Raw genomic sequence first — 26,767 nt, 5'->3', positions numbered from 1 at the left:
TTGATCTCTTGGACTTAGTAAAAGTTCCTGTGTTATTTGTTCTGCAAAGCTGAGTGGTACATCATTCTGCTGGATGACCCTGGGTTCATGGGCACACGTAAGAGCTATCTTACGTGTGCACACCTATCATCCACAATTCCCAACACAGTGTTCTCAGAATACAAGTGAACTATAACTCTTGGATGTCAAGGTCAATCACACCCAAACTCCGCCAGTATTCAAAGTTGGCCTTGTTGGGTCTGTGTGCCAAGTTAGTTTGAGGTCCATCAGAGTGTTGTTATATGTTTTCCGGGCTGTATGGCCATGTTCCAGAAGTATTATCTCCTGACGTTTCGCCCACCTCTATGGCAGGCATCCTCAGAGGTTGTGAGGTACACATTACCTATACATCCCAGGACTTACAACTCCTATAAATCATGGTGAATTCTCCTCAAACCTTTCCAATGTGTTCAGATGCTGATCAATTCCTCTGTTTGCTGTGTACCATAGCAGAGGGTTACGGGAGAGGCAGTGGGCAGGGTCATGCAAATAGAGGGAGAAAGGAACACTGGGATGCGCTCGCTGTAACCTGCCATGTCTACAGAGGGAGGTTTGTTTTGTTTTTCGTGTCGGGAGCAACTTGAGTCGCTTCTGGAGTGAGAGAATTGGCCGTTGGCAAGGACGTTGCCCAGGGGATGCCCAGATGTTTTGATGTTTTTAACCATCCTTGTGGGAGGCTTTTCTCATGTCCCCGCATGGAGCTGGAGCTGATAGAGGGAGCTCATCCACACTTTCCCCGGGTGGGATTCGAACCTGGGAGCTTTCAGGTCAGCAACCCAACCTTCAAGTCGCGAGGCTTTAGTCCACTACGCCATCGGGGACTCCTTACAGAGGGAGTGACTTGGTGGCTACTCAGCACTGTGAACTATAGTCTGTTTGTGGAGGCTAGAGGGTATCTGTGTGAGTGGACACTCATGCCACATGCACACATACAGATTAGATAGAGAGAGTGGTGTCAGTATAGAGGTGCACCTTATAAGAGTCATTTCTACTTCATCCTGGTGCAAGCTGTATTATTCTACTACACTGTAGAATGAATGCAATTGGACAGGACACCCCTTTAACCGTCCTGCCTCAGTGCTATGGAGTCCTGGCAGTTGTGGTTTCTCCAGGTCTTTCGCCTTCTCTGCCAAGAGTGCTGGTGCCAAACTACACGCTTCGAGGGGAGGGAGCGTGGAGTGACGTCTTTCGCGCATTTGGGAAGCCTTCCCGATCATGCGCTGTTTGCCTGCCTACAGGGCGCTCGCTTGCTCTCTTTGCAACTGGAGTTCAAAGGTAAGTAAGGCTCAGGAGGAGAGACAGAAAAGGGGCGGCGGAAGGTTTGCCCTTCTTTCCTTCCGGCCTAGACAGGTAAGGGACAGAAAGCTTCCCCCTGCGCCTGCGCAAGGGACCCTAAAGCCAGCCGCCTTCATTCGCATGGCTTGTGTGTCTGAGACTCTGCACGCCTTTGTCGGCCCCGGTGGAAGAGATTCTTTGGAGAGCCACGCTGGCAAGCCTTCCTAAAATATGGAGACGAGATCCAGCAAGGGTCCCTTTTCTCTCTGTCTCTGTTTGCCCCAGAACCTCAAACCTGTAGACCTGATGTCCCAACCATTGTTCCTGCAGGTGTTTGGGACTCCAACTCCCAGAAGCCCCGGGCAATTTCTCCAACGCCTAGGAATTCTGGGAGGTGAAGTCCTAAACCCCTGGAGGACCAAAGGTTGGACACCACTGAATTCACTATGTAACACGATTTTTCCTGGGTCCTACATATCATTTCCTAATTGCTTCTATAATAAAAACATGGGGAAAGTGTATCCATTTGCAACAACTTTGTTGTGGGACATCCTGCAGCACATTTTGCTATATAGTTTTTCAGTGACGATCTCCTAGAGCAGGCATGGGCAAACTTCAGCCCTCCGGGTGTTTTGGACTTCAACTCCCATCATTCCTAACAGCCTCAGGCGCCTTCCTTTTCCCCCTCAGCCGCTTAAGCGGCTGAGGGGGAAAAGGAAAGTGCCTGAGGCTGTTAGGAATGATGGGAGTTGAAGTCCAAAACACCCGGAGGGCTGAAGTTTGCCCAGGCCTATCCTAGAGTCTCGACGAATTCAGTATAGTTCGTGGCATCTACAAAAACATAGTTTCTGGGATACAACTACTTTGAAAGTTAGTACCACTCAATGAAACCGGAAATAACACTTTCAAACCAAGGACATCATTCTTTTTTTCTCATTTTGTTACATAGTGTTTCTACTGCATTTTGCGATGCAGCTCAAGTCACCTACCTGTCGACTTGGGGCCCTTCCACACAGCCATATAACCCAGAATATCAAGGCAGAAAATCCACAATATCTGCTTTGAACTGGGTTATCTGAATCCACACTGCCATATAACTCACTTCAAAGCAGATAATGTGGGATTTTATACAGCTGTGTGGAAGGGGCCTCAGACAGGCCCTTTATCCCAAGATCTGATCCCAGGTTTTCTATTTATCCCAGATTATCTGGCAGTGTGGACTCATATCATCCAGTTTAAAGGACACCTGGGATCAATCCTAGGATATAGGGCCTGCCTGGAAGGGCTCTTAAGTCCACACTGCCATATAATGCAGTTCAATGTGGATTTTATACAGCTGTGTGGATGGGGCCTTAGGAACTTCATAGGGTTTTCAACATAGTTTGACCCCCGCTCCCCTTGAACTGCACTGGCTCAGTGCTATGGGATTGTGGGAGTTTTAGTTTTATAAGTCCTTTGGCCTTCACTGACAAAGAGTGCTGGGGCTCACCAAACTTCAACTCCCAGGATTAAAGGGCATTAAAAGTGGCATCAAACTGTACTCATTGTACAGTGTGGATACACACTTCGTTAATTTCACAGGGTTTTCCTTGGCAAGGAGGACTTAAGAGTTAGTTTGGCCGGTCCCTTTCTCACCGTAAGGTGCATTTTAATACTATTTACTATCCTCCCCTTGTTTGCTATCCCCCTACACATACACTATGTCAGGGGTTCTTAAACTTTTCCCACTCATGACCACTTTCCTCCCAAGAAATTTTTTAATGACCCCAGGTATATCGGCATATAAAATAGGTATGAAAACCAAACATTTACAGATAATAAATCAGCAATTACAATAAATAATAATAATAATAAGCTTTATTTGTATACTGCCCTATCTCCCCAAAGGGACTCTCGGCGATTTTCTAACAGGTAAGGCAAACATTCATCTGTAGGAGACAAAACCGTACGGACAATAAATCGAAATAAACACATTCAACAATATAACACAACCTAATTAACTTAACAACCAAAATATCATCCTAAAATACCAAAAACCTGTTAAAACACACTAAAAGTAAAAAATAAAATATTTAAAACCCATTTCATTGTAGCTTGGTAGCCTATTTCAAGGCCTGCGAAACAGGCCGATTTTCCTTTTTTATGGAGTGCAGCTGAAGCATTTTCTGCAGAATCCACTGTAAACACTGCAGGTTGATGCCAAAATTTTTGGCATACTTTTGGATACTTTTTACTGTATGCCAAAATTTTTGTAACTCCAACATTGAGCTAAGGGGACCCCATTTGGGGTTGGGGCCCATTGTGTAAGAAGCAGTGCACTATGTCATCCAAGTGTCCCACTTTAGCAGGGACAGTCTCGAGCTGCACCACTTTTTCAGTTTGTTTATGTGTCTGTTTCTCTCTACTCCTCCCACTCTCTCCCTTTTGTCCTCGTCTCATGCCAATTGCTGAAATGGGTTTCAAAGTGCAAATGTTAGTTCCAGGAGGAAAATAAAAGAGATGGCAACATCATCATGTCATATCCTATAGGTTCAGGCAAACTGCTGAGCCTCACAAAGTTTTGTCTGTTCTTATTCACGTTGTTAACTGCTGTCAAGTTAACTTTGACTTATGGTGACACTATAAGTAAGAGCTCTCCTTGGGCACATCTACACCGATCACTTACTGTGGATTGAAGGTAGCTTAGAAAGGCAGTGTTTATATGATACATATAAATGCGCTGTGCAGTGTGCTTGAAGGGCTTTAAACTAAGGTGACCAATGTTAGGGAATACCAACCAAAATAGAGCTTCTAATGTGCACCAGTGAGCTGTAAACCACATTGCATGGTAACAGAGAATTAAGAGACAAAGTACGACAGTCTCAACCACCTTGGCTTCTAGAAAGAGTTCAGGTTTGATTGCTGTGTGTTTTCCGGGCTCTATGGGCCATTTTCCAGAAGCATTCTCTCCAGATGTTTTGCCCACATCTATGGCAGGTATCCTCAGAGGTTGTGAGGTCTGTTGGAAACTAGGCAAGTGGGGTTTATATATCTGTTGAATGTTCAGAGTGGGAGAAAGAACTCTACTCTGCCTGAGGTAAGGGTGAATGTTGCACTTGCCCAGTTTGATTAGCATTGAATAGCCCTGCAGCTCAAAGCCTGGCTGGTTCCTGCCTGGGGGAATCCTTTTTTGGGCCTGACTCTTTCTTATCTGGATTTCCCCTGTCTTCTGAGTGTTGTTCTTTATTTCTTTACTTACTGTCCGGATTTTATAGTTTTTGCTGACTGAAAGGTTGGTGGTTCGAATCCAGGGTGTGGAGTGAGCTCCTGCTGTTAGCACCAGCTTCTGCCAACCAAGCAGTTCCAAAACATGCAAATGTGAGTTGATCAATAGGCACTGCTCCAGTAGGAAGGTAACACCGCTCCATGCAGTCATGCCAGCCACATGACCTTGGAGGTATCTACAGACAGTGCCAGCTCTTTGGCTAGGAAATGGAGATGAGCACCAACCCCCAGAGTCAGACACGACTAGACTTAATATCAGGGGAAAACTTTTACCTTTATCTTTTATACTGGTAGCCAGATTTTGTTCATTTTCATGGTTTTCTCCTTTCTGTAGAAATTGTCCACATGCTTGTGAATTTCAATGACTTCTATGTGTAGTCTGACATGGTGGTTGTTAGAGTGAACAGGGGAATTCCAGATAAGAAACAGTCAGGGCCAGTTAACACCTCCCAACAAAGAATTCCCCCAGGCAGGAAGCAGCCAGACTTTGAAACTGCGAGGCTATTCAGTGCTGATCCAGCTGGCCAATTGCAACATTCACACTTGCCTCAGGCAGACAAGAGTTCTTTCTCCCACCCCGAACATTCCACAGATATATAAACCCCACTTGCCTAGTATCCAACAGACCTCACAACCTCTGAGGATGTCCATCATAGATGTGGGCGAAACGTTAGGAGAGAATGCTTCTGGAGCATGGCCATATAGCCTGGAAAACTCACAGCAACCCAGTGATTCTGACCATGAAATCCTTTGACCGTTCAAGTTTGGTTTGCTGTCTTTTCAGCAATGCAAGATATTGGTGGATCACTCCTCCAACGCTTCACTTCAAATGAATTGATTCTCTTCCTATCAGCTTTCCTCACTCATACCTCTTGCTGTTTTGACCATGGTGTAGCCACACCTTTCTCTGTTGTCCTCGATGAAATGTTGGAGGTATGAAAACACATGCACCCCATCTAATTTATTTTCTATTTGTCAGCCTTATCCAAAGATAATACAAAAGTTGTACTGTTCAAACAGTTATAATCCATTTATATAGTAACCATACTAAAGAAATAGCTTTATTTCCCTTGTCCTGATAGAATGGAAACATACCTTTGAAAGCCTGTGATAATACACAAAATTATTTTTCCACTGAGATTTCAAAGGGTTTTTTTTTTTAAAAAAAACTTGAATTATGAAAAAATTCTTTTCAGACGACATTTATGTTGCAAAAATAAATAAAATATTGCACTGAATGCTGAATAGAAGATTTACTTCTCATCTCTCCAATAAATACACATAATGCCTTTACATACAAAGGAAGATATTCAGCAGGGACATAGAAAGTGAGAAAGAAGAGCAATTACTATGAATTCTGAGTAATTTGTAAACCTGAGGTAGAATGTAGCTCAGCATTCCAAGCTAATATAATGTTATTTTCTATAGGTTCAATAAAAGGTCTTACTTTCCGTATCCCAAATTCTTTGCAGTTTTTGATCGTTTCAGTGTTTGGAAGGCACATATGGCCACACAAACACCTTTATATCTTACTTAAATGGACACCAGTTGGTTTTTCCAAAGTGAGTTTCATGTATTAGATAAAATGTTTTCATTAGATGATAGGGTTGTTTTGAAAACAGAAGGAACCGTGAAATGAAAAACAAACCCTTTGAAATGTTTTGAAAGACTGTTTTCTTTTGTTCTTTCCAGAGACAGAAACTTCTCTTCTAGTGTGATATGTTATGACACCCCACGACTGCTTGCGTTGGGTGAAACATTTTAACATACTATTTTTAATATAGCTAAGGAAACAAAGATGAGATCTTCCTGCCAAGAACTTATAAGCACTACACATCTGTCACGCCTCCCTGTCTGTTTTAGTTCTGTTTAAAATCGCTCCTTAGTTTTCACTTAAAAATAAGAGGCAAAGGAACATCAGAATAACTCAGCTGTTTCCAGAGGAATACAACAGAATGTGCTACTTTCTGACTTCCAAATTTGTTGATTATAAGAAATTTTGATTTACATTGATCTTTAATGTAGAGCTAATCCATGCAGAGCCCTAACAGCTTTGGTTGTGCAACACTTGAATTGGTTGTGCAACAGTTGCGATTAAATGAAAGGTCTAAAAAAACTTTCATTTAATTATATCAGGATTGGTTTGCAGCATGTGATCCTGTGAACAGATAAAATATGAATCAGTTGCACAAAAAATAAGACAAAAGCAACCATATAATCATTGCATTGTAAACTGGTTGAAATGAAATTCGTCCTTAGCACAGAAAAGTGATCTAGAATTATATGGATCAGGTTTTGGACTTCTTTAAATACGATAATTGATTTTAAGATTCAACGGCAGGTTAGCACAGTGGGTTAAACCTCTAAAGCTGCATAAAATCCTTCTCATCGAATTTTTGGCAGTTCAAACCTGAGTTGGGGTGAGCACCTGCCGTTAGCCTGAGTTCCCTGCCCATCTAGCAGATCGAAAACAGAAATGTGAGTAGATAAATAGGTACTGCCTTAAGCGGGGAGGTAATTAAATGTGCCCATAAGGACATGCCAGCAATTCGATGGGAGGATTTTTAAGGATGACAAAGCTCCTCAACATGAAAGATGGAGTGACAGCACACGCACACATACAAACACACATCCCCGTGGCCGGAGTTGAGCACAGCCTCCAGATGCCAGAAATGGAAAAGATGGGAAAAGCCTTTACCTCTGTTTATGTATTGTCTGTCCTTGTAAATTGAATAACGGCATTGAATGTTTGCCATATATGTTTTCTGTAATCCGCCCTGAGTACCCTCAGGGAGATAAAGCAAAATATAGAGTTTATTATAATTGTTATTATTTAGATACATAAGGATTCATAAATCAGGATAATAAGTAAATAGATACAGTACTGTTCGGTGTCATTCTGCAAAGTAATATATAACTTTAGGTATCCTTGCCTCATTCTGAGAAAATCCCAAACTGGATTCAACATTAGTCCAAGTTAGACCTATTTAATGGAATATAACCATTCAAATCCATGATTCACTTTATCCAGTTGATTTCAGTGAGTATAATGTTAATACTATGAGTCCAATGAGATTGGACTCCTTATATTTAAAGAAGACCCCATCTGTTCTCTGGCAGTGGCAAGGAATTAATTAAGAGACTTGATCTTAATTGATAGTGCAGTTTCTGATATTTTCAGCAAGTATGGAGGCAGGGGTATACATGCGTCATAGTTGTGTATCGTAAGTTCACATTTAAAAGTCTAGGCATTCTCTGGTTGACTGCCTGAGAAACCCCCTGTTTTTTTAAAAAAAATCCTTTCCAGCTGAGCAAGGTTTTTCTCTTTCTATCTTAAACTTTTCTACATTCCAAATTTCTCAAATCACATAGCCATATACAGTAAGGCCCCCTTTCAGCTTCTTCCTACACAGTTTCATTTGCCCGTGGTTACTTCTACTGGAAGCATTTGTGAGTATTAGGCTTGTGCATTTCAGCGGAACCTCGATCTGTTTCTGCTGGGAAAATTTCGAGAGATCCCCAGATCTGTTTTCACACGCCTCCGGAAACTGGGCTGGTAGTCGAATAGCCATTTTTGGTCCACAGTTGAAAAATGCAGCTAGATCCAGCCCATTGGCAATAAGGAGGGGCCAAGGAGGAGCCATGACCAGCTGCTCCGTGGTCCATTTCAACTGGAAAAAAAACATGACAGCTGAGCCCAGCCAAACAAGCCGGATTAGCCAAAGGGAACCAACCAAACCGAATTCATGCACAAGCCTAGCGGGCATCTCTTAGTACTCCAACACAACTTTGTGTTGTGCTAGAGCAGAAAGTTAACTAGCAAGGTAGCAAGAAGAGAAATGTTGGGAGCCTATCAGGAGCAGGTGAGCAGAAAGGGGCTTCTCCAATCATGGGAAGCATTACATTTAGAAAAGACATCAATATCATATGATAATGAAAATGAAAGTAGAGCTTTTGCTTCATTAGAATACCAGAAGCCAACTTTTGTGTAGGTAATTACTGCCTTTTACCAATCTTATTTAAGTGTACTTTGCTCCCGTCTATTTCAAATGAAGCTTTTAAGACCCTTTTAAGACAAATTTATTAATAGAGGTTAATCATGTGTCTATTGCAGTGTTCACTGGTTCTGACCAATTAAGAAGCATAATTAAATTTCTTCATGGCACTACCTAATCAGTAACCATACAATTAGCTCTATTCACTGTGATTTTGAACAAAGGGCTTATTTCTTATCCTTAATGGGGATGACAAGTTGCTATTTGCTTGTGTGTTTTTATATTATGACTATTTCCTGCCTTTTCAATATGAGGTCGCATCATGGACACATAACTGAGTTGAATATCTGTGAATTTTGAATAAATTGTATTCAGGTAATGAGTAATAAGGGGGTGGTCCATTCTCTATGGAAGGGATATGATTTGGAAAGTACAGTAACTTATTTTTTATTTGAAACTAGCTAAACCCGGCCACACTGTGCTGTGGCATTTTTAGTTTGTCTTTTTTCTGCATAAACATTAAGATCAGACAGGTTACCAACTCTAGAGCATGCGACATATAATTGCCCATGAGAGAAGCTTTTTTTTCTAATTTCAGCCCACACACTTGCAAAGATTGCCCCTGCGTTTTATTGATAGCCATTGCGGACGCAATGCGTATTGGTAATTGAAGTTATTTGAACTCAAACACAATGTTAGTTGGAGTGAGTGGGATTCCCAGGGCGTTTACCCCCAACTCCTGTGTGTATGTTGAGTTGGCCATGTTGGGTCTGTGTGGCAAGTTTGGTCCAGATCCGTTTATTGGCTGGGTTTTGCACACTCTTGATAAGGGTGAACTACAACTCCCGTAATTAAGGTAAATTCCAACATACCACAGCAGTATGTTTAGTTGGTCATGGGGGTTCTCTGTGCCAAGTTTGGTCCCGGTCCATTTTCGATGGGGGCACAATTTCTCTGGATTTAGGTGAACTTTAACTCCTGTAAATCAAGGTCAATATCCCCCGAACTTTTCCAGTATTTTCTGTTGGTCATGGGGAGTCTGTGTGCCTAGTTTTGTCCAGGTCTGTCATTTATGTGGTTCTCTGTAGTTTGTCGCAGCTGGAACTGAATCGAGTGAAGGTACTGCATATCCCATTATTCATGGTCCATCCTCCTCCTGTTGGCACCAGGACGTGAAGTGAGTAATGGGGTATCTGTGTGCCAAATATGGTCCATGTCCGTCGTTCATGGGGGTCACAGTGCTCTGTGGTAGCCAATTTGGGTGATGGTACTGCATATCCCATAATTTGTTCTCTGTCCTCCTCTAACTGCGCCAAGACATAAAGTGGATCATAGGGTCTCTTGTGTGCCAGGTTTGGTCCTGATCTGTTATTGGTGCAAGTCATAGTGGTCTGTGGGAGCTGAAGTGATTGAATGTACTGTATATCCCATCATCCATGATTTTCCCTCCCCCAAACTCATTTTATTATAAAAGCATGTGCATATTGGAATGCAACATTGTGCCAAATTTTCAAGTTAATCACCCATCTACTTTTCGAGTTCTGTGTACACAAACATACGCAGGCTATATTTTTATATCTACAGATATGATATTCCCTATTTGTTTTTGCTTTATTTCAGCCTAGGTCCAGTTTATTTAGAAGCCGACTCTGGTGCCTAGCCTATTAGCTATGAATTATTCACGGTTTATTACTGCAGTAAGTGCAGCAAGAAAAGCATCACCAATAAGAGTTCTCAGTAAGTATGTATTTTTGTTACTATATGTTACCCTTAGGTCACTAATAGGGCTCTGGATTTCTATCCAGAGCCCTATCTAGTCTTGCTATGAAATAATATAGCTTTCAATACAGATACTGTAACAGAAAAAAGGGGAACCCACTGAGGCACCTCCTATGCACCATCTGAGCATCATATCAATATCTTGGCATTTAAAAGGGGATTTTTAATGGCTCGTTTATACCATTTTACAACTTTTGTTACCAATTCTGCCAGCTCAGGACAGAGTGAGTAAGAAGTTCAAATGAATGAGGAGGTAAAGTTAAAAAGAAAGTAAAGTTTCTGATATTTGATTTAGGTATAATTTCCCCCTTTTATTATTATTTTTTTGTCTTGTTGAATTTAGCTGAGCTGATGCAGAGGTCGCCGCCGTCACTAATCTCCCTGGCTGGAGGGGCACCAAATCCCAATACGTTTCCTTTCAAGACGGCCAGCATTGCCATTCGAGATGGAACGACAGTTGAAATTGGGGAGGAACTGATGAAGAAAGCTCTCCAATATTCTTTCTCAGCTGGGTATTTTTACAAGCATTTCAGATAGCTAGATTTTTAAGTTTCAAACTCATAAAAAGTTATGTTGCACGCAACTTCTATAAAGGGAGATATGTGGCCTTGCATCCTTTGGAGCACTGTACTAAGTACTAGTCGTGCGCATTCAGAGCAAACCTTGATCCATTTCATGTCCCGGCTTTCGGTGGGGGCCCTGATCCATTTCGATTTATTATGTATAAAATTTATCTTCAGGCTATGTACATAAATATATATGCAACATGAATGAATTTTCTATTTAGACTTGGGTCCCATCTCTAAGATTTCTCATTATATATATTCAAGTATTTCCAAATCAGTCCAAAACACTTCTGGTTTCAAACATTGTGGTTAAGGAATACTCAACCTGTACCATCCAAGCCACATCCTCTTGCTGTTAAAAAACTGCCTGCAATTTTGCCTCCATTTCTGAAAATGAGAAACTCCACAGTATGTGCCATGTTTTAATTCATATTCTGATACAGCTAATGCTGATCCCTTTTAATAGTGAAACTAAACGAAAGCTAAGATAAACTAGATTAGGAGGGGGCATAGTTTCAAATTAACCAAAATGGAATGAAATTGATTTAGAGAAATAATGTTTCATTATGGCCCTTTGTCCTGCTGCCCTTCTATTCTCATTTCTCTCCATCAGCTCTTCTCTCGTTTCTGTCCTTTGGCTTCTATCGCTTTCTGCCTCATACTCTACAACTCAGCACAATTGGTTAATCCTTAGCTATTCAAGAATGCATATAGGGAAGGGAATCCTTGACTGACCTGCTTCCATGGTTGCCCTTTTGTTTTGACCTCATTTGCTCCCCCTGTTTCTTCACACAGATGCATACAGAGTCCCTTTTTTCCATTTTGGAGGGGATGTTTCATCTCTCATTTCCATTGTATATACTACTTTATCCACGTTTCCCCAAATTTGCAGAATTCTTTCTTTTTTAAGGGGTATTCGGTTTTGTTACCAAGATACACACTTCAGGATACAAAAAGGCTGTATCTGAAATTACTGTTAGGCAGAGGAGTGAAGTACCCAGAATATTTTTGCATTTGACCAAAATAGAGGCCATGATATATGTATTTTTGATGTAGATCAAAATTCAGTATATAGCTTTGATATTAAATAATGCAACATCCAGTGGCTTGATGCTGATTTGCTACCATACCTCAAGGTAAAGGTAAAGGTTTCCCCCTGACATTAAGTCTAATTGTGTCCTACTCTGGGGATTGGTGCTCATCTCCATTTCTAAGCCGAAGAGCTGGCATTGTCCGTAGACGCCTTCAAGGTCATGTGGCCGGCATAACTGCATGAAGCACCGTTACCTTCCTGCTGGGGCGGTACCTTTTGATCTACTCACATTTACATGTTTTCAAACTGCTAGGTTGGCAGAAGCTGGGCCTAATAATGAGAGCTCACCCCGCTTCCCGGATTCAAACTGCTGACCTTTCAGTCAGCAAGTTCTGCAGCTCAGTGGTTTAACTCACTGCGCCATCCTACCCTACCTACACACACTTTATTTGAGGTCCAATTCTTTGTAAGCCAAGAAACAAAATTCTAATCAAAGTTAATGGATGAGAATCATGAAAGTTAACACCCAATACTTCTTTTTGGTTAGTTGTAATTAGTACCAACACAAATCATGAGTAGATTAATTACACTATGAATTTATGTCCAGCATTCCAGAGCTGCTGTCTTGGTTGAAGGATTTACAGAAGAGCCTCCATAAGCCTCCGACAGTTGATTATAAATCCGAAGAAGGACAAATGGAGTTGTGTGTCACCACCGGAAGCCAAGAAGGGTTGTGTAAAGTAAGATAAAATAAGATAGTACATATTGAGGATTTGAATAAATAACGATTTCTTCCTTCACTGGAAAGATTTTTCCTTTCAACAGTGTGGTACATTATAATCTTGCATTGCAAAGATCCTATAAGCCAACTTAAATCCTATGCTGAGAGAATGGCAGGATATAAATTAAATGAATAAATAGTTGTTGCAAAAGACAGGTAGACAAAATGTTAGGGCACTGGCTCCCACCAGTGGACCACCAGAGGTCAACAAGAACTAAAATATGGTCCGCAAAACATTTCACATTTTAAACCTTTATTCATTATAATGAATCTGTTGCTACGCAAGCGGTGCTGGCGGGTAAGATGTCGGGCAAGTGACTGATGTCGCATGTCATGTACTCATGTCACCCAGCGTCAGTCAATCGCACGCATTCTTTTCTCTTGCTCGGCTGTGTCAGTGATTCTTTTTTGCTGTTTAGTGATTTGACGGCTCCAGTAGTTTTACTGATCATGAGTCCTTGATATTCATATTAATTTTTGAATTATTTAATGTTGATTGAAATTGGAGAGGTTGCAGAAGAAATCCAGGAAGACCTCATTGAATTTCAAAATGATAGAAACTGCAAGGACGCATTTGAATCTGATTCTCTTGAGGAGTTTTGGTGTAAAAAAGCTATTTTATACTAAAATTCGAGGAATCGTCTTGCACTATTTATGCTCTCCTCCACAACTTATTTATGCGAACAAGGGTTTTCTGCTTTGCTGGTAATTAAAAACAAGTCCAGGAATCAATTGAAAGTAATTGATGGTATGTGTAGCTTTGAGCAATAATATTAGCTCCAGGATTACCCAACTTGTAAAGAAGATGCAAGCTCAAAAACCACATTGATGCAAACCTAATTTAATTTTCTATTTAAAATGTTGGTTTTTTATATTATAATAGTACTCTTTATTCATGTTATTTAGATTAACACAGTTTGTTATTCTTGAATCTTTTGGTCCCTGCTAACAACAACAAAAAAAATCAAAGTGGCTCCTGGTCAAAAAAAGGTTGGGAACCACTGTGTTAGGGGGAAAGTGTATGCAATGAGATTCTTTCATTCAGGACTTGTCCCCATCCCAAGAGTTGTATGAAAAGTAGATTTTGTACAAAAAGAAAATAGATGTCTGTGTAAATGAATTTTTCACAAGAAAGTCCTAAAATTAGGAAGAATATCACAAATACGCAAAAATTCTCATAATGTCACAACAGGGAGGAAGGGTTTTTGAAATCCTTAAGTCATATGCTTAGGTACTTTCGGTTGATGTGTGTGCAATTTAAAAAGAAAAGGACTCCTGCATCGTCAGTGCTGTGGTCATATCCAATCCCATCCTGGTCACATTCCCTTCAAGTCTTCCTGCATCATTTAAATTTCCCAGTAACTGATCCTATATATCCTTAAGCCCCATGTGGTAGATGTAGAGCAGCAGTAGTTTGACTGGGAGCTACTAGAAGTTCTTTGTTTCATTTCCAGTAGAACAGCAAAAGTCTTGCAGTTAAAAAAAATCATTTTCAATCTGTGTAGGAGATCCCCAAAAAAGGAGAAAAACATTATCTTTGGGTGGGGGGGGAGTGAATATAATGTATATGTACTATTATATCCCATGATCTGTGAATTAGACAAAGTTTCTCATGAAATACACATTTAAAAATTCCACTGTAAGTAAAGAGGCACTTAATGGCTTTTCAGTCCAACTCACAGCTACTTACTTTCTCCGAAACGCAAACATGGACTGCAATGAAACAGTTGAGTGGGATTTTATGTACTGTAAGTTCACAGTTCTAGGAGCTTAAAATTGTCATATATTATGCTAAAGATCTCCTCTTTTCTCTAACTTGTTTTTTTGCTGCAATATTGTAAGACAGTATGGGGAAGGTGAAATACGTTTTATGTCCTTTTTAATGGTTTGCATTTAGCATGCCTGGTAATTCACTTGATGGTAGTATTTCTATCTCCCTGCTTTTTAATGTGCGGCAGAGCTTAACCTGCCGACACCTTTGGCAGAAGTGGAAAGGAATGTTATTGATATGCCAGAGATTTCTGAAGTGTTGTTTTTATTTTTAGGTATTTGAAATGCTTATTAATCCTGGAGACAACATCCTCTTAGATGCACCCACCTATCCTGGGACACTAGCCGCTGTGAGTATGGCCCAGGGATTCTGGGAACTGTATTCCATCTGGTGACCTTTCTGAGCTCTGTCTACATTGTATGACATTGTATGAATTCTGATGTTTACTGAATGCAGAACTGTTGATGTTAATAAGTTAGAATGCAGTTATAAATGTCAGTCTAGGCTTTTATTACTAAATGTGCATTTTCTTCCATTTCTGATCTAACCTGGGGGGAGAAGAATATACTAAAATTGGCATGGGCTCCATAGAATCATAGAGTTGGAAGAGACCTCATGGGTCATCCAGTCCAACCCCCTGCCAAAAAATAGGAAAATTGCATTCAGAGCATCCCGGTCAGATGGCCATCCAACCTCTGAGATGCCACACAGCCTCCATGCCACACAGCCCCTGAGGATGCCTGCCATAGATGTGGGCGAAACATCAGGAGAGAATACTTCTGGAACATGGCTACACAGCCCGAAAGACATGCAATAACCCTGTGATCCCGGCCATGAAAGCCTTCGACAACACATCCAGCCTCTGTTTAAAAGCCTTCAAAGAAGGAGCCTCCACCACATAAAAGCTTGTTAGGACTGGCTTTTATTAACAGCACTCTGAAAAGGCCCCCTTGGAGGTCATTTCTTTACAATACAAGATGTCCAGTCTTTCTAAATATTCATATCTATGATATATTGTTGCCTATTGCTTATTTTAAAAGGTTATACCTAAAATGAAAAAAAAGCCTAAAAATATTTAGGGAGCATCTCCGCTGTGGAATTAATGCAGTTTGACACAACTACTGCCTTGGCTCAATGCTAAAGAATCTAGGTATTTGTAGCTTGGTGAAGCCGCAACACTATTTGGCAAAGACTAAAGACCTTGTATAACTACAACCCTCATGATTCCATAGCACTGAGCCATGGCAAAGTGGTGTCAAACTAGATTAAGATGCACCCTTAGACTATTGAGTTTTCCTGAGCGTATCAATGTTTTCCTCTCCACCAATTTTCCCCTATGTCCAAGATCATAGGAACACATTTCACGCGGGAACAATTTGGACTCCTGGAATGGATGAAACTGCAGTTTCCCCAAGTATCAGGGTCAAAGAAATGATGCTCAGCTGACTCTTAAGTACACCATGAGCCAAAGGAAACCTGACACTAAATGTCTATTACAGCTGAGTGAATGTCACCTTTCCTTTTAGTAATAACAGACTCTGGGGGCCAACTTGTTGCTGAAATCACTATATGTAAAGGAAAGCTGGTTTAATTCTTTTCTGACAACAACCAACAGTCCATTCAGGATGATTCCAGGGAATGTTACTAGGATAGACTAATGAATGTGGACTGGAAAAGACCTAGTCCTGTCTGACTTACCAAATGTTATACTCTAGTTGGAGAAGATGTTTGTAAATGTAACATTATTAAATAAAATATACTCAGGGTTGCTGTGAGTTATCCGGGCTGTATGGCCATGTTCCAGAAGATTTCTCTCCTGACGTTTCGCCCCCATCTGTCAGACATCCTCAGAAGTTGTGAGATCTGTTGGAAACTAGGCAAGTGGGGTTTATATATATGTGGAAGGACCATGGTGGGAGAAAGAACTCCTGTCTGTTTGAGGCAGGTGTGAATGTTGCCATTGGCCACCTTGATTAGCATTAAGTAGCCTTTCAGATTCAAAGCCTGGCTGCCTCCTGCCTGGGGAATCCTTTGTTAGGAGGTGTTAGCTGGCCCTGATTGTTTCACAACTGGAATTCCCCTGTTTTCTTAGTGTTGTTTTTTTATTTACTGTCCTCACAGCCACCCAGTAATTCCGGCCATGAAAGCCTTCTACAACACATAAGACATACTCAGCTTCTCAGCAGAGGCCTAATACTGTTGCCACAATTTCCAAGGGAAAAATACTCACCTTCCCTTTCCCTTAATAATAGTCAGCTCTTCTTAAATGGTCTGTAAGATATTAATAGTCAATAAAGGTAGTGGTTCTAAATTAGCAACAAAAAAGTAAGACAAATTCAAAATATTTTTCACTTGCATGAGCAGAAAGCAGGTCTGTGAGTTTGTTGCATGTTATGTATGCCCCTCATCCATTTAGATGAAATATTACTAATGCACCAAGTCAGAAAAATGCTGGAATAAATGGTAGAATAAATCCTATTTCTGTCAATATTACATATAATTGTTCAGCATTTCCTGCCTGTACAAATCGCTGTGGGTGTCCAAATGATTTATTATATGACTTAGTGTATATTATTGGCAATGTTTTTTCATTATCCTTTTGAGTTAGGATTGGGGGGAGAGACCATATAAAACTTAAATGTGGCTGCATTTCATTTATAGCCTAATAAATGATGCACTACTTAGTACAGAAAGAGAAATGGCAGCCTCTTTATTTTACACCTCAGCTATTATTACCAAGTGCTCACACCTTTCTGGGTTTTTTCCCCCCTGGCTACTCCATTAACGTCATAGAAATTTCCATCCAAGTTTCTGAAAGTTTTATGGTTGGAGCAATCTTCTGTTGAGGCAAGTTGCCTGAAAGGTTCATTCAATGACAGACAAGCAGGAAGGTTGATTTGTGCTCCAGCCACTCCTTCGTATGCTCCAAGAAAAGAAACTTTAAACACATTCGTGTGAATGCAGTTTTAGAACTGCACACAATTTATAATCTGTTGTATCCACGCTAACCCAAGAAAGCTTACAGTTCCTCTCTCTACCAATACTCTGTGATCATAGATAGAGACCTATGGTAAGAGCATGTAGTCCTATATCACTGCCATGGTTTGGATTTTTGAACCCTCAAAGACTGTGGGGTATTCTGCAGCTTTCAGGAGAGCAAAGTGGAAGTTGTAATGGGAAGCTGAATCCAACCCTTATTCTCTGATATATTATTATTATTATTATTATTATTATTATTATTATTATTATTGATACACAACAAGATTAGTACACAGCAAACAAGATCACTATGCTGGCTGTTTATTGGATCACACATCGGACACTTCCCAAGGGTCTAGGAGTATGTGATGTATCATTATTATTATTTTATTATGACACAGAAAACAAGATAGATATGCTGGATTTCATATCACAAAATCACAAGTCGAACACTTCCCAAGTGTCTAGGAGTATGTGATGTATCATTATTATTATTTTTTATGACACAGAAAACAAGATAGATATGCTGGATTTCATATCACAAAATCACAAGTCGAACACTTCCCAAGTGTCTAGGACTGTGTGATGTATTATTATTATTATTATTATTATTATTATTATTATTATTATTATTATTACCCCGCTTTATCTCCCCAAAAGAGAGAAGTTTACTATTCATATATGATATTTTTAAGTGTATTTCCAAAACACAGGTGTACACTTACAGAATCAAATGTCAGAAGCAGTCTAGAGCAGGGCTTCTTAATTTCTTTCCACCCACAACTCCTTCCTGCCTGTGAAATGTTTATGCAACCCCGGTTATGTCACTTGAGGTCTATTCATGCTACAGAATTACAGTATTATTCCCATCTCCATGGGGGTTAGGTTCCAAGGCACACATCACTTCCTATGGATACTTAATGCAATGGATAATAGCACACTGTATATTTTCACTATACTTGACTATACTGCAGCCAGAAGTGTATCATAGAATCGCATTGGAGGACCTAGAGAGGTCCACAAGAGGACCATACAGCATGACCCTCATATTTGCTGGATCAATACTAATTTCATTTACCCAAATAGGAGCCCCCGGTGACGCAATGGGTTAAACCTGTGGTTCTCAACCTGTGGGTCCCCAGATGTTTTGGCCTTCAACTCCTAGGAATCCTAACAGCTGATAAACTGGCTGGGATTTTTGGGAATTTTAGGCCAAAACACCTGGGGACCCACAGGTTGAGAACCACTGGGTTGAACCCTTGCGCCAGCAGGACTGCTGGCCAAAAGGTTGGCGGTTCGAATCTGGGAAGCGGGTTGAATTCCCATCTGTCAATTCCAGCTTCCCATGCAGGGATATGAGAGAAGCCTCCCACAGGATGGTAAAACTTCTGGGCATCCCCTGAGCAATGTCCTTGCAGATGGCCAATTCTCTCACACCAGAAGCAACTTGCAGTTTCCCAAGTCGCTCCTGACACACTAAAAATTACACAAATATAGCCTCTCTTGGCATTTTCTAGGTACCCCAGAAAATTATCTGGTTTTGCTCGACTTGGAGCTAAACCTGTCAAAATCAACATAATTGGTAAGCCGCAATCAACTGCGGCTATCAACTATTAGAATAAACTATTATGATTCTACTTTTTCAAAGTATTCTAGGGGGAATAATCAAGCAGTTTACAGGGCTTCACTGGACTAGATATTGCAGCAGCCCTGGGCAGTATAGGATGCTGGAAGTTGTAACTCAACATCTGAAGGACCTGAGCTAGCTCCTACAAAGAACTTCACATTTTACAGTTGTCACAGGAAGGGTGACTGTTGCAATAAGATTGTGCTTCTTTGGATTTTGTGGAGCATTATTTAAGTTTGGGTGGTTTAATAATTAAATATTTGAGGACATGCGAAAACATTTACTGAATGTAAACAATGCGTCGCTCCTCATGAACAGTTCAGTCTTCTCTTGGAAATAGAGCTTAAATCAATTTCTTGCATTACAACTCTCAGAAATTCTCAAGAAGCATGGCTCATGAGATAGACCCCAAAAGTTAATTATACCCCTCCCCCCACCAACCCCCCCCCCCCCCAGAATTAACTTTCAAAATCTTAGACAATTTTAAGAAGTCTATAGCTTTAGTGCAACTTCCAGAACATTGCAGGATGTGGTGTGAAATAAGGGGACTGCTAGAAATTCAGGAATTTATGATATGGGGTGGATCTCTTTGGGGTAAGGAGAGAGAAAGAGAGGGAGGAAGATCACTGAAAGAAAAATCCATATCCAGAAATGGTCAGCTTTTCTAACTCATCTTTCAGTGAAAATTCACCATCTTAAAGTCAGATGTAACTGGCATGATGACCAATGAAATGTAAAAATTAAAAGGATTTTAAAGATACTCTGATGTAAAGGAAACTTGGCACCATTGAAACACTATAGCCGAGTACATATGGAAAAATAATTTATGAAATATAAAATGGATTCACTTAAGTAAGACTTCTTTTTTCCTGTTATTTTGTATTATTATTCTGATTGAAACAGCTGAGGCCGTTGGGCTGTAACATCATCAATGTCCCCAGTGACCAACACGGTATTATTCCAAAAGGCCTGAAAGAAATTCTTTCCAGGTGGAATCCAGAGGATGCCAAAAAACTCAACAACAACCTCCCCAAATTTCTGTACACAATTCCTAATGGCGGAAATCCTACTGGAGCTTCATTAACAACAGATCGAAAGGAAGAAATTTATCAGGTATGCCCATTAGAATCCCATGCAACAGCCAAAAAGTAAAAATGACAGAACACTCCAGCAAAACACTTATCATGAAGAACAGAGAAAGAAGCTATAGATTACAAGGACTCTTAAGAAACCAAAGTATCTTGGTACTTTCAGAGATACATAGTGCAGTTCACAGGATCTGCCCAGATTTGCCACCCTTTCTAGTAGGCTTGATCCACTCTCTAAAAAGTACTCTATTTCACCAAATTTCTTTTTGATTTAATTGCTGACATGCTATATGTGAGGTTTATTATGTCTGTTCAATTTTATTTTTAAGATTTTTATTATAAGCCAACATCAGATAGTAGAAATTTGTTTTTGTTTTGTTTTTTGGGTGAATGTATCTGTAACATCATCAATACAAGTAAAATTAGGATTTTTTTTCCTTTGAACTCTCAACCAAATGTATTTTTTTCTACAAAATGAATCATTTACATATGTTAACATGTGTCATTTTTAGAAGCTATTATTAAAGTACTGGTTAAATTAAACACATCAAATATTGCACAACACACTACATTTAGCCCCAACAGTCTTTCAACCAATGGAATCCAAAAACACGTATAGTTTTTTCCATATCTGGACCACTTTGGGCGATATACTGTATTTCCATAGAAGGAAGAACATTATGTTACTTGTGTGGATTCGTTCCCTTTCAAAAGAAAATTAGGTTCAGTTTTTCCATTTTTCTCATGGTTTAATCACTCCGTTGTATGTATTTTAACATACTTTGCTTCTGGGTTTGTTAGCTTCTTGTATTATTGTGTGCAGTCATATAAATATAATGAATGGATCAATAAATGACAACGTCTTGGGATGAAGTACCATAATTTCACTCCTGATACCATAATTCTACCTAGCATTAATCTTGACTCTATCTGGGACATCTGAAAGCATGAGATGGGATTGTAGAAAGGTTTGGGGCAACTTATTCTAATTTGAACGAAAGCTATACATATATGTGGATTTTTTCTTTTCTTTCAGCTTGCAAGGCAATATGATTTCCTTATAATAGAGGATGATCCATATTATTTTCTTCAGTTTAACAAGGTGAGTTCTTAGTTACTGCTACTTGTATGCTTTCTACATTTAAAAAAGAGCAAATGTTTACACTGCTTTGTTCTGGTAGTGCATTCATGATTGTCTCCTTTTAAAAATAATTTTTATTCAAACATACACACCAAGAAAAAAACATAAAATACAAGAGCACAAAATAAAAACAACAAAATTAAAACTAGCATAAAAACCATTTTTCATTATATAAAAAATAACTAATACTCATGAGTGCGAAATTAGTTTCTCCCATTTCATCCATTTATTTCAATTATTTCGTTCCTTCGGAGGCATGGAACAGGAAGGCCCCTCCCTGTACGAAAATAGACTCGACAGGAAAGTAGGCGGGAGCGGGTACCAGCTTCAAGCCTGCTTTTCGGCATCATTGTTATAGAGGAAAGAAGAGGAGTTACACTCAGGAAAACCTACCTTGCATCACTGCTGAGGTCTAGGGGCGAACCCGGAGCTGGAACGTTCCACATTTACTGGTGGCTTGCCAGGGCCCTGGCATTGTACAACTATTATTTCAAACCTCACTTTTGACCAGCATGATAAATCTCTGTTTCTACAGACTAGACTGAAATGACTGCATTTACTTTGAATAATAAACACCAGTATTTCTTCTTCAGCCTTGGGCACCAACTTTTCTTTCAATGGACACCGATGGCCGAGTTATCAGGACTGACTCTTTCTCTAAGATCCTCTCTTCAGGGTAAAGTTAATTTTATATTTAGGATCTTTTAGTTACAGTACAAGGAGCCCCTGGTGACACAGTGGATTAAACCCTTGTGCTGGAAGGACTGCTGTCTGAAAGGTCAGCAGTTCCAATCCGGGGAGAGCGGGTGAGCTCCAGCTTCTCATGCAGGGGACAGGATGATGTTGAATTTTAATTTTAAGATACTATTTTAATTGTATTTATTTTTATATAGATTAAGGATTGGCTTTCTAACCGGACCCAAACCTCTCATTGACAGAATTATTTTACATATACAAGTTTCTACAATGCATACCAGCACATTTACTCAGGTAAGAGTCCTTCTAGTTTTCCAAAACATGATGTTTGCAATGTAAGCTATGAGGCCAGCCCCACTTGTGTAGCACAGTCTCTTATCATAGTTTTGAAAAGTTAATCATTTTCATAATTTGAGAAAAGATATTTTGTGGTATGAAAAGGTACTATAAAGATTTAAATACAGTGTATAACTCAACATAGTAGAAGTTGTTATTTCTTACTCAACTCTCCCCATGGATCCAGACTGGGAACAAGAACATTAATATGCTTAAAACTACATGGCTTGCAATAGAAATACTTTCATATTCATGACGTTTCTAATTGCTTTAGTATCTATTTGACAGATGAATATTTACAATAGGCTTTATTTCTGTAGATTATGATATCCCAACTTCTTCAGCAATGGGGACAAAAAGGTTTCCTGTGCCACGTAGACAGGTAAGAAACAGAAAGAGAGGGGGAGAGAAAGAGAGATAAATATTTTCTATTATTCCTTCTCATTATTGTAGTTTCACTGTTTCATGTTTGAGGAGTTTTCTTTCTTTAAAAATATAACTCCTACTAAGTCATTCCATATTTTACATGTAAGATTATTATTTGCATTAGATTTGGTGCAGATTTGTTCAGAGTTAGAATCAGTCATGACTGAAATTTTGATTATTTGGACTCAGCTATAGGCAAGCGCACAAGAAGGAAACACATTTTGTGGGCTGAAGAATCAGCAGAAGTGTGGTGCGGAGGAAAACAGGGAATTCAAAATTTACAAACAAGCAGGTGTGGATGACAGCAAGGAAAATGTGTTACTTTGTGTGTTACGATTTACATAGGAATGCTTTTTGCTGCATAGTAAACTACAAAAACTATAGTCCATGTGGCAGCTATTTTATGCATAGCTATTCTGCATTGGTATTGGGTTTGCGTTCCTGTTGTAACTATTTTCAGATTAATATGTGCTTTTAAATTACCAGTTTTGCAATCATTTTATTGATACCCTCAGCAATTTTTTTTCTGTATTTCTTCCAGCGTGTTAGATTTCTACAAACAACAGCGGGATGTGATGCTTAAGGCAGCAGACAAGTGGCTAAAAGGTTGGAGAAAGTTATGAGCAATGCAACCATAAAGTTTTTATAAATTATTTCTTGGGTTTAGGTTCCATGAAAGACTATATTCTTCCATAAGCATCTGCCTGGATATTATGGGATTCTTTAATGTCTTTTGATCCTTCCACCACCGCCATAATTGGTAATCTAGATCCCATTCCTCTGGCTTTCCCCCAAAAAACAAATGTGTTTTGATTCAGACAGGCTTTTGTCAAGAAACTACCAAAGCGAGTTTCACTTCCTGGATACTTTTGTAAATTGATGTCTCTTAACTGAATTTTTTTGTATTTGTCAATATGGTTTAATTATATTTTCCCTTTTCATTTGAAAGTTTGTGCTGTTAGCTTTCTTGGGTGCCACTCTTTAGCTTAATACTGGGATACAGTATAAATAATTACAACAAGGAGTAGATTAAATGTATCATCATAAGGAAAGCAGTACATTATCACTGAGAAAAAAATGTGAAGATATGGCACAGCAGGTAATTAGTTAATCAGTAAATTACTCAACTTTAGGTATGTCCTGCCCTTTTCCCCAGAACTAACACTCAAGTCAGTTTACTGAAAAAGAATTCACAATTGATTTATGTTTCATATATACCTTATATACATAGCCTAATATGATTTTGTATGGTGTCTTTAATAATTTTGTGTATGAAACAAGGACATGTACACCGAACCATCAGAAAGAAAAAGTGAGATGGTGATCTCAGCCACTCAATTTCAGATTTTTGAATATTTCAGATATAAGGATGCTCTGCTTGTATTTATTTATCTATCACTTATCTGCCTACTAGGGCTCCCAAAATGAAGCCCAAAAAATTGAAATATTTGTTTAAAACAGTTATATACAATGTTTAAAAATCATTTTAGTAAACAGTTTTCAGAGAGATTTGTCTTAAGTAAGTCCATATAGGATTTTAGGAAATGAAATCCAACCATAATATAGAAAAGGAGTCATATTAGATAGCCAGAAGGCACTCTCGTAAGAGCAGTGGTCCCCAAGAAATAAAATGTAGTCTGCGGTCTCACCGTTACTACACTATTGCAACAAGAGTGACTGGTCTTGTGAAACCCTCTTATAGTGACGAGGCAACAGGGATGTCGGGAAGGGAGAGGCTGACTACCCACAAAAGGCATGAACAAGCCTTCTGACTGCTGCTTCTCCTCTCCCCCCCCCTCCCCCTGAGTGGAGCCGTTCCATGGAATATCTTGGTGTCTTAGTTTTTAGGCCTGTTCCTGGGGTTATTTGGGGTGCTGATTCAGAAAATTGCACTGGATAGACCACATCAGCTCCAGGTTATTAAATAAGGTTTTCTGTGGGTGAACAGATGGTGATTACTGGGTGGCATATGCTGTGTATCAGAAACTAGAGCTGATGTAGTCTAGCCAATGCAGTTTTCTGAATCACTACACCAAATAACCGAACCGAATCTAAAGTTGACCAAAAACTGATTCGTAACCCCTTTGATACTAATGTTGGAGAGTGGTCCCTGGTCAAAGTGGTCCCTGGTCAAAAACAGGTTGATCAGGGACCAAGAAGACTGGAGAAATGGAAAACAATTCCATTTAATTTTGAACAGTGACTTACCAGTATATTTAAGGCAGTTTTAAAACCCAGATCTGGGTTGATTACACAGTAGGAATGAAAGTTTTGTTTTTTTGTTTTTTGTTTTAGGTTTGGCAGAATGGCATGTACCTGCTGCTGGAATGTTTCTATGGATTAAAATCAAGGGAGTTTCTGATACACAGGACCTGATCATGAAAAAGGCTTTAGAAAAACAAGTAGGAAAAATATATTGTGGGTGGTGTAATTAAACAGGGGAGTTAATAATAATTTAATCATCTCTAATATCCCCCCCCCAAAAAAAAGTGGTTGACAAGGAAATGAAGAGGGTTGTTTTTGTTTGTTTCAGGTATTACTGGTTCCAGGAAGAGCATTTAACATAAATAGTTCTGATCCCAGCTCTTATGTCAGAGCTTCCTTCTCACTGTCTTCTCCAAGTCAAATTGATCAGGTGAGTGTATGTTTTGCTTATCTTCCCTGAAACTATTTAGGCAATCTTCCTATCATTAATTCTATTATCCTATAACCAGTTTAAAACTTTTGCTCTCACCTTCCCAGTGACCTCTTTTTCGCCATATAAAACACACTGAAGTTGGTGCTGCCACTTTCACATCTCCTGTTTCCGATCATAGGCTATTGTACATCTATATTAAAAAAATATTTATGGTATGAGTGCATTGCCTGGACAAATTTGTTACTTGCTGCAAGCCGGACAGGTTTTAAATTAAAGTTAATTAATGGTCCATTAAGTTTCCACCATTTAATTGTATATTACCAATGGAATATTCTTATGAGTAGATAAATGTAATATTCCACTCTGAGATTATCTTAGAGCTACTTTCAATGTTTAATGTATTTCTTTCATCATGTGTAGACATGGTAGGACCTTTTATTTGTTTAATGCTGACATTTTTAGATATATTGGTTTGGGCACTCTAGTCTCTAAAAGGTTCGCCATCACTGATCTACATTGTAGAATGAATGCAGTTTGACATCACTTTAGCTGCTATAGCTCAATGCTATGGAATCCTGGGAGTGGTTGTTTTACAGGTTCTTCAGCTTTCTCTGCCAAAGAATGCTGGTGTTTCACTAAACTACAAATCGCATGATTCAGCCATGGCCATTAAAGTGGTGTCACATTGGATTCATTCTACAGCATAGCTACACCCCAAGTCCAAAATTGTAACCGCTACACCAATTTGACCCCATTATGTTGCTGTTATTTAATGCTGTTATTATTATTACTGGTGGCATTATTATCATTATTATTATTATTATTATTATTATTATTATTATTATTATTATTATTACAGGGTTTCCAAAGACTGGCTGAACTCATAAGAGAAGCTGTATGATACAAAAGTGCTTTCAATAGCACTTGGATTTCCAGCTGTGTTGACTACACTGTATAATGTACATTATTTTTACCTTTTTTCTTTTCAAGCCCGTATGTTAACATCACAAAACAATGTGTTAAGTAATATGTGCAGAAAGGCATTGATTTACTAAGTTGCCATGGGAGTTTTCTGCTCACTGGGTGAGACACCATCTGCCAGTTGAGTTTAATATCTTTCTTGCTATTCTTCTTATCTCTTTATTTGCACTGCAATTGAGAATTATGTACTTGTTCATTTCTGTTCATATTAAGAGGAGATATTAGTTTGTAAAATCCATTGCTTTTTAAATCTTTGTTGTCATCTTCTGTGCTTTCCATTTTAAACAATTGCTCAAATGTATAGACTTGCACTGTAATATACCTGTATGAATAAACTTGCTTTTGCTGCCTA

The 26,767-nt window shown here is 39.3% G+C and overlaps 1 protein-coding gene across 5 annotated transcripts; it reads left to right on the top strand.

The window, feature by feature from the left end:
• The first annotated feature begins 1,177 nt into the window (after positions 1 to 1,177).
• Positions 1,178 to 26,767, top strand: LOC100551817 (kynurenine/alpha-aminoadipate aminotransferase, mitochondrial). 5 transcript variants are annotated; one of them, XM_008115224.3, is made up of 15 exons: positions 1,330 to 1,389; positions 9,662 to 9,750; positions 10,194 to 10,310; positions 10,696 to 10,864; positions 12,559 to 12,691; positions 14,778 to 14,852; positions 20,013 to 20,222; positions 21,234 to 21,299; positions 21,932 to 22,014; positions 22,232 to 22,328; positions 22,691 to 22,752; positions 23,338 to 23,402; positions 25,092 to 25,198; positions 25,330 to 25,431; positions 26,294 to 26,767. In XM_008115224.3, exons 3-15 carry the CDS (start codon positions 10,244 to 10,246, stop codon positions 26,333 to 26,335), a joined length of 1,278 nt encoding a protein of 425 aa, XP_008113431.2. In that variant the 5' UTR covers positions 1,330 to 1,389; positions 9,662 to 9,750; positions 10,194 to 10,243; the 3' UTR covers positions 26,336 to 26,767. The 5 variants fall into 5 exon arrangements, with proteins under 5 accessions (XP_008113429.2, XP_008113430.2, XP_008113431.2 ...); XM_008115222.2 differs by lacking the exons at positions 1,330 to 1,389; positions 9,662 to 9,750 and adding an exon at positions 1,178 to 1,314; XM_008115223.2 differs by lacking the exon at positions 9,662 to 9,750 and having other exon boundaries at positions 1,240 to 1,389.

This window comes from Anolis carolinensis, chromosome 5, assembly GCF_035594765.1.
Source record: "Anolis carolinensis isolate JA03-04 chromosome 5, rAnoCar3.1.pri, whole genome shotgun sequence".
NCBI classification, from domain to species: Eukaryota; Metazoa; Chordata; class Lepidosauria; order Squamata; family Dactyloidae; genus Anolis; species Anolis carolinensis.
This window is presented reverse-complemented; position numbering and strand designations above follow the sequence as displayed.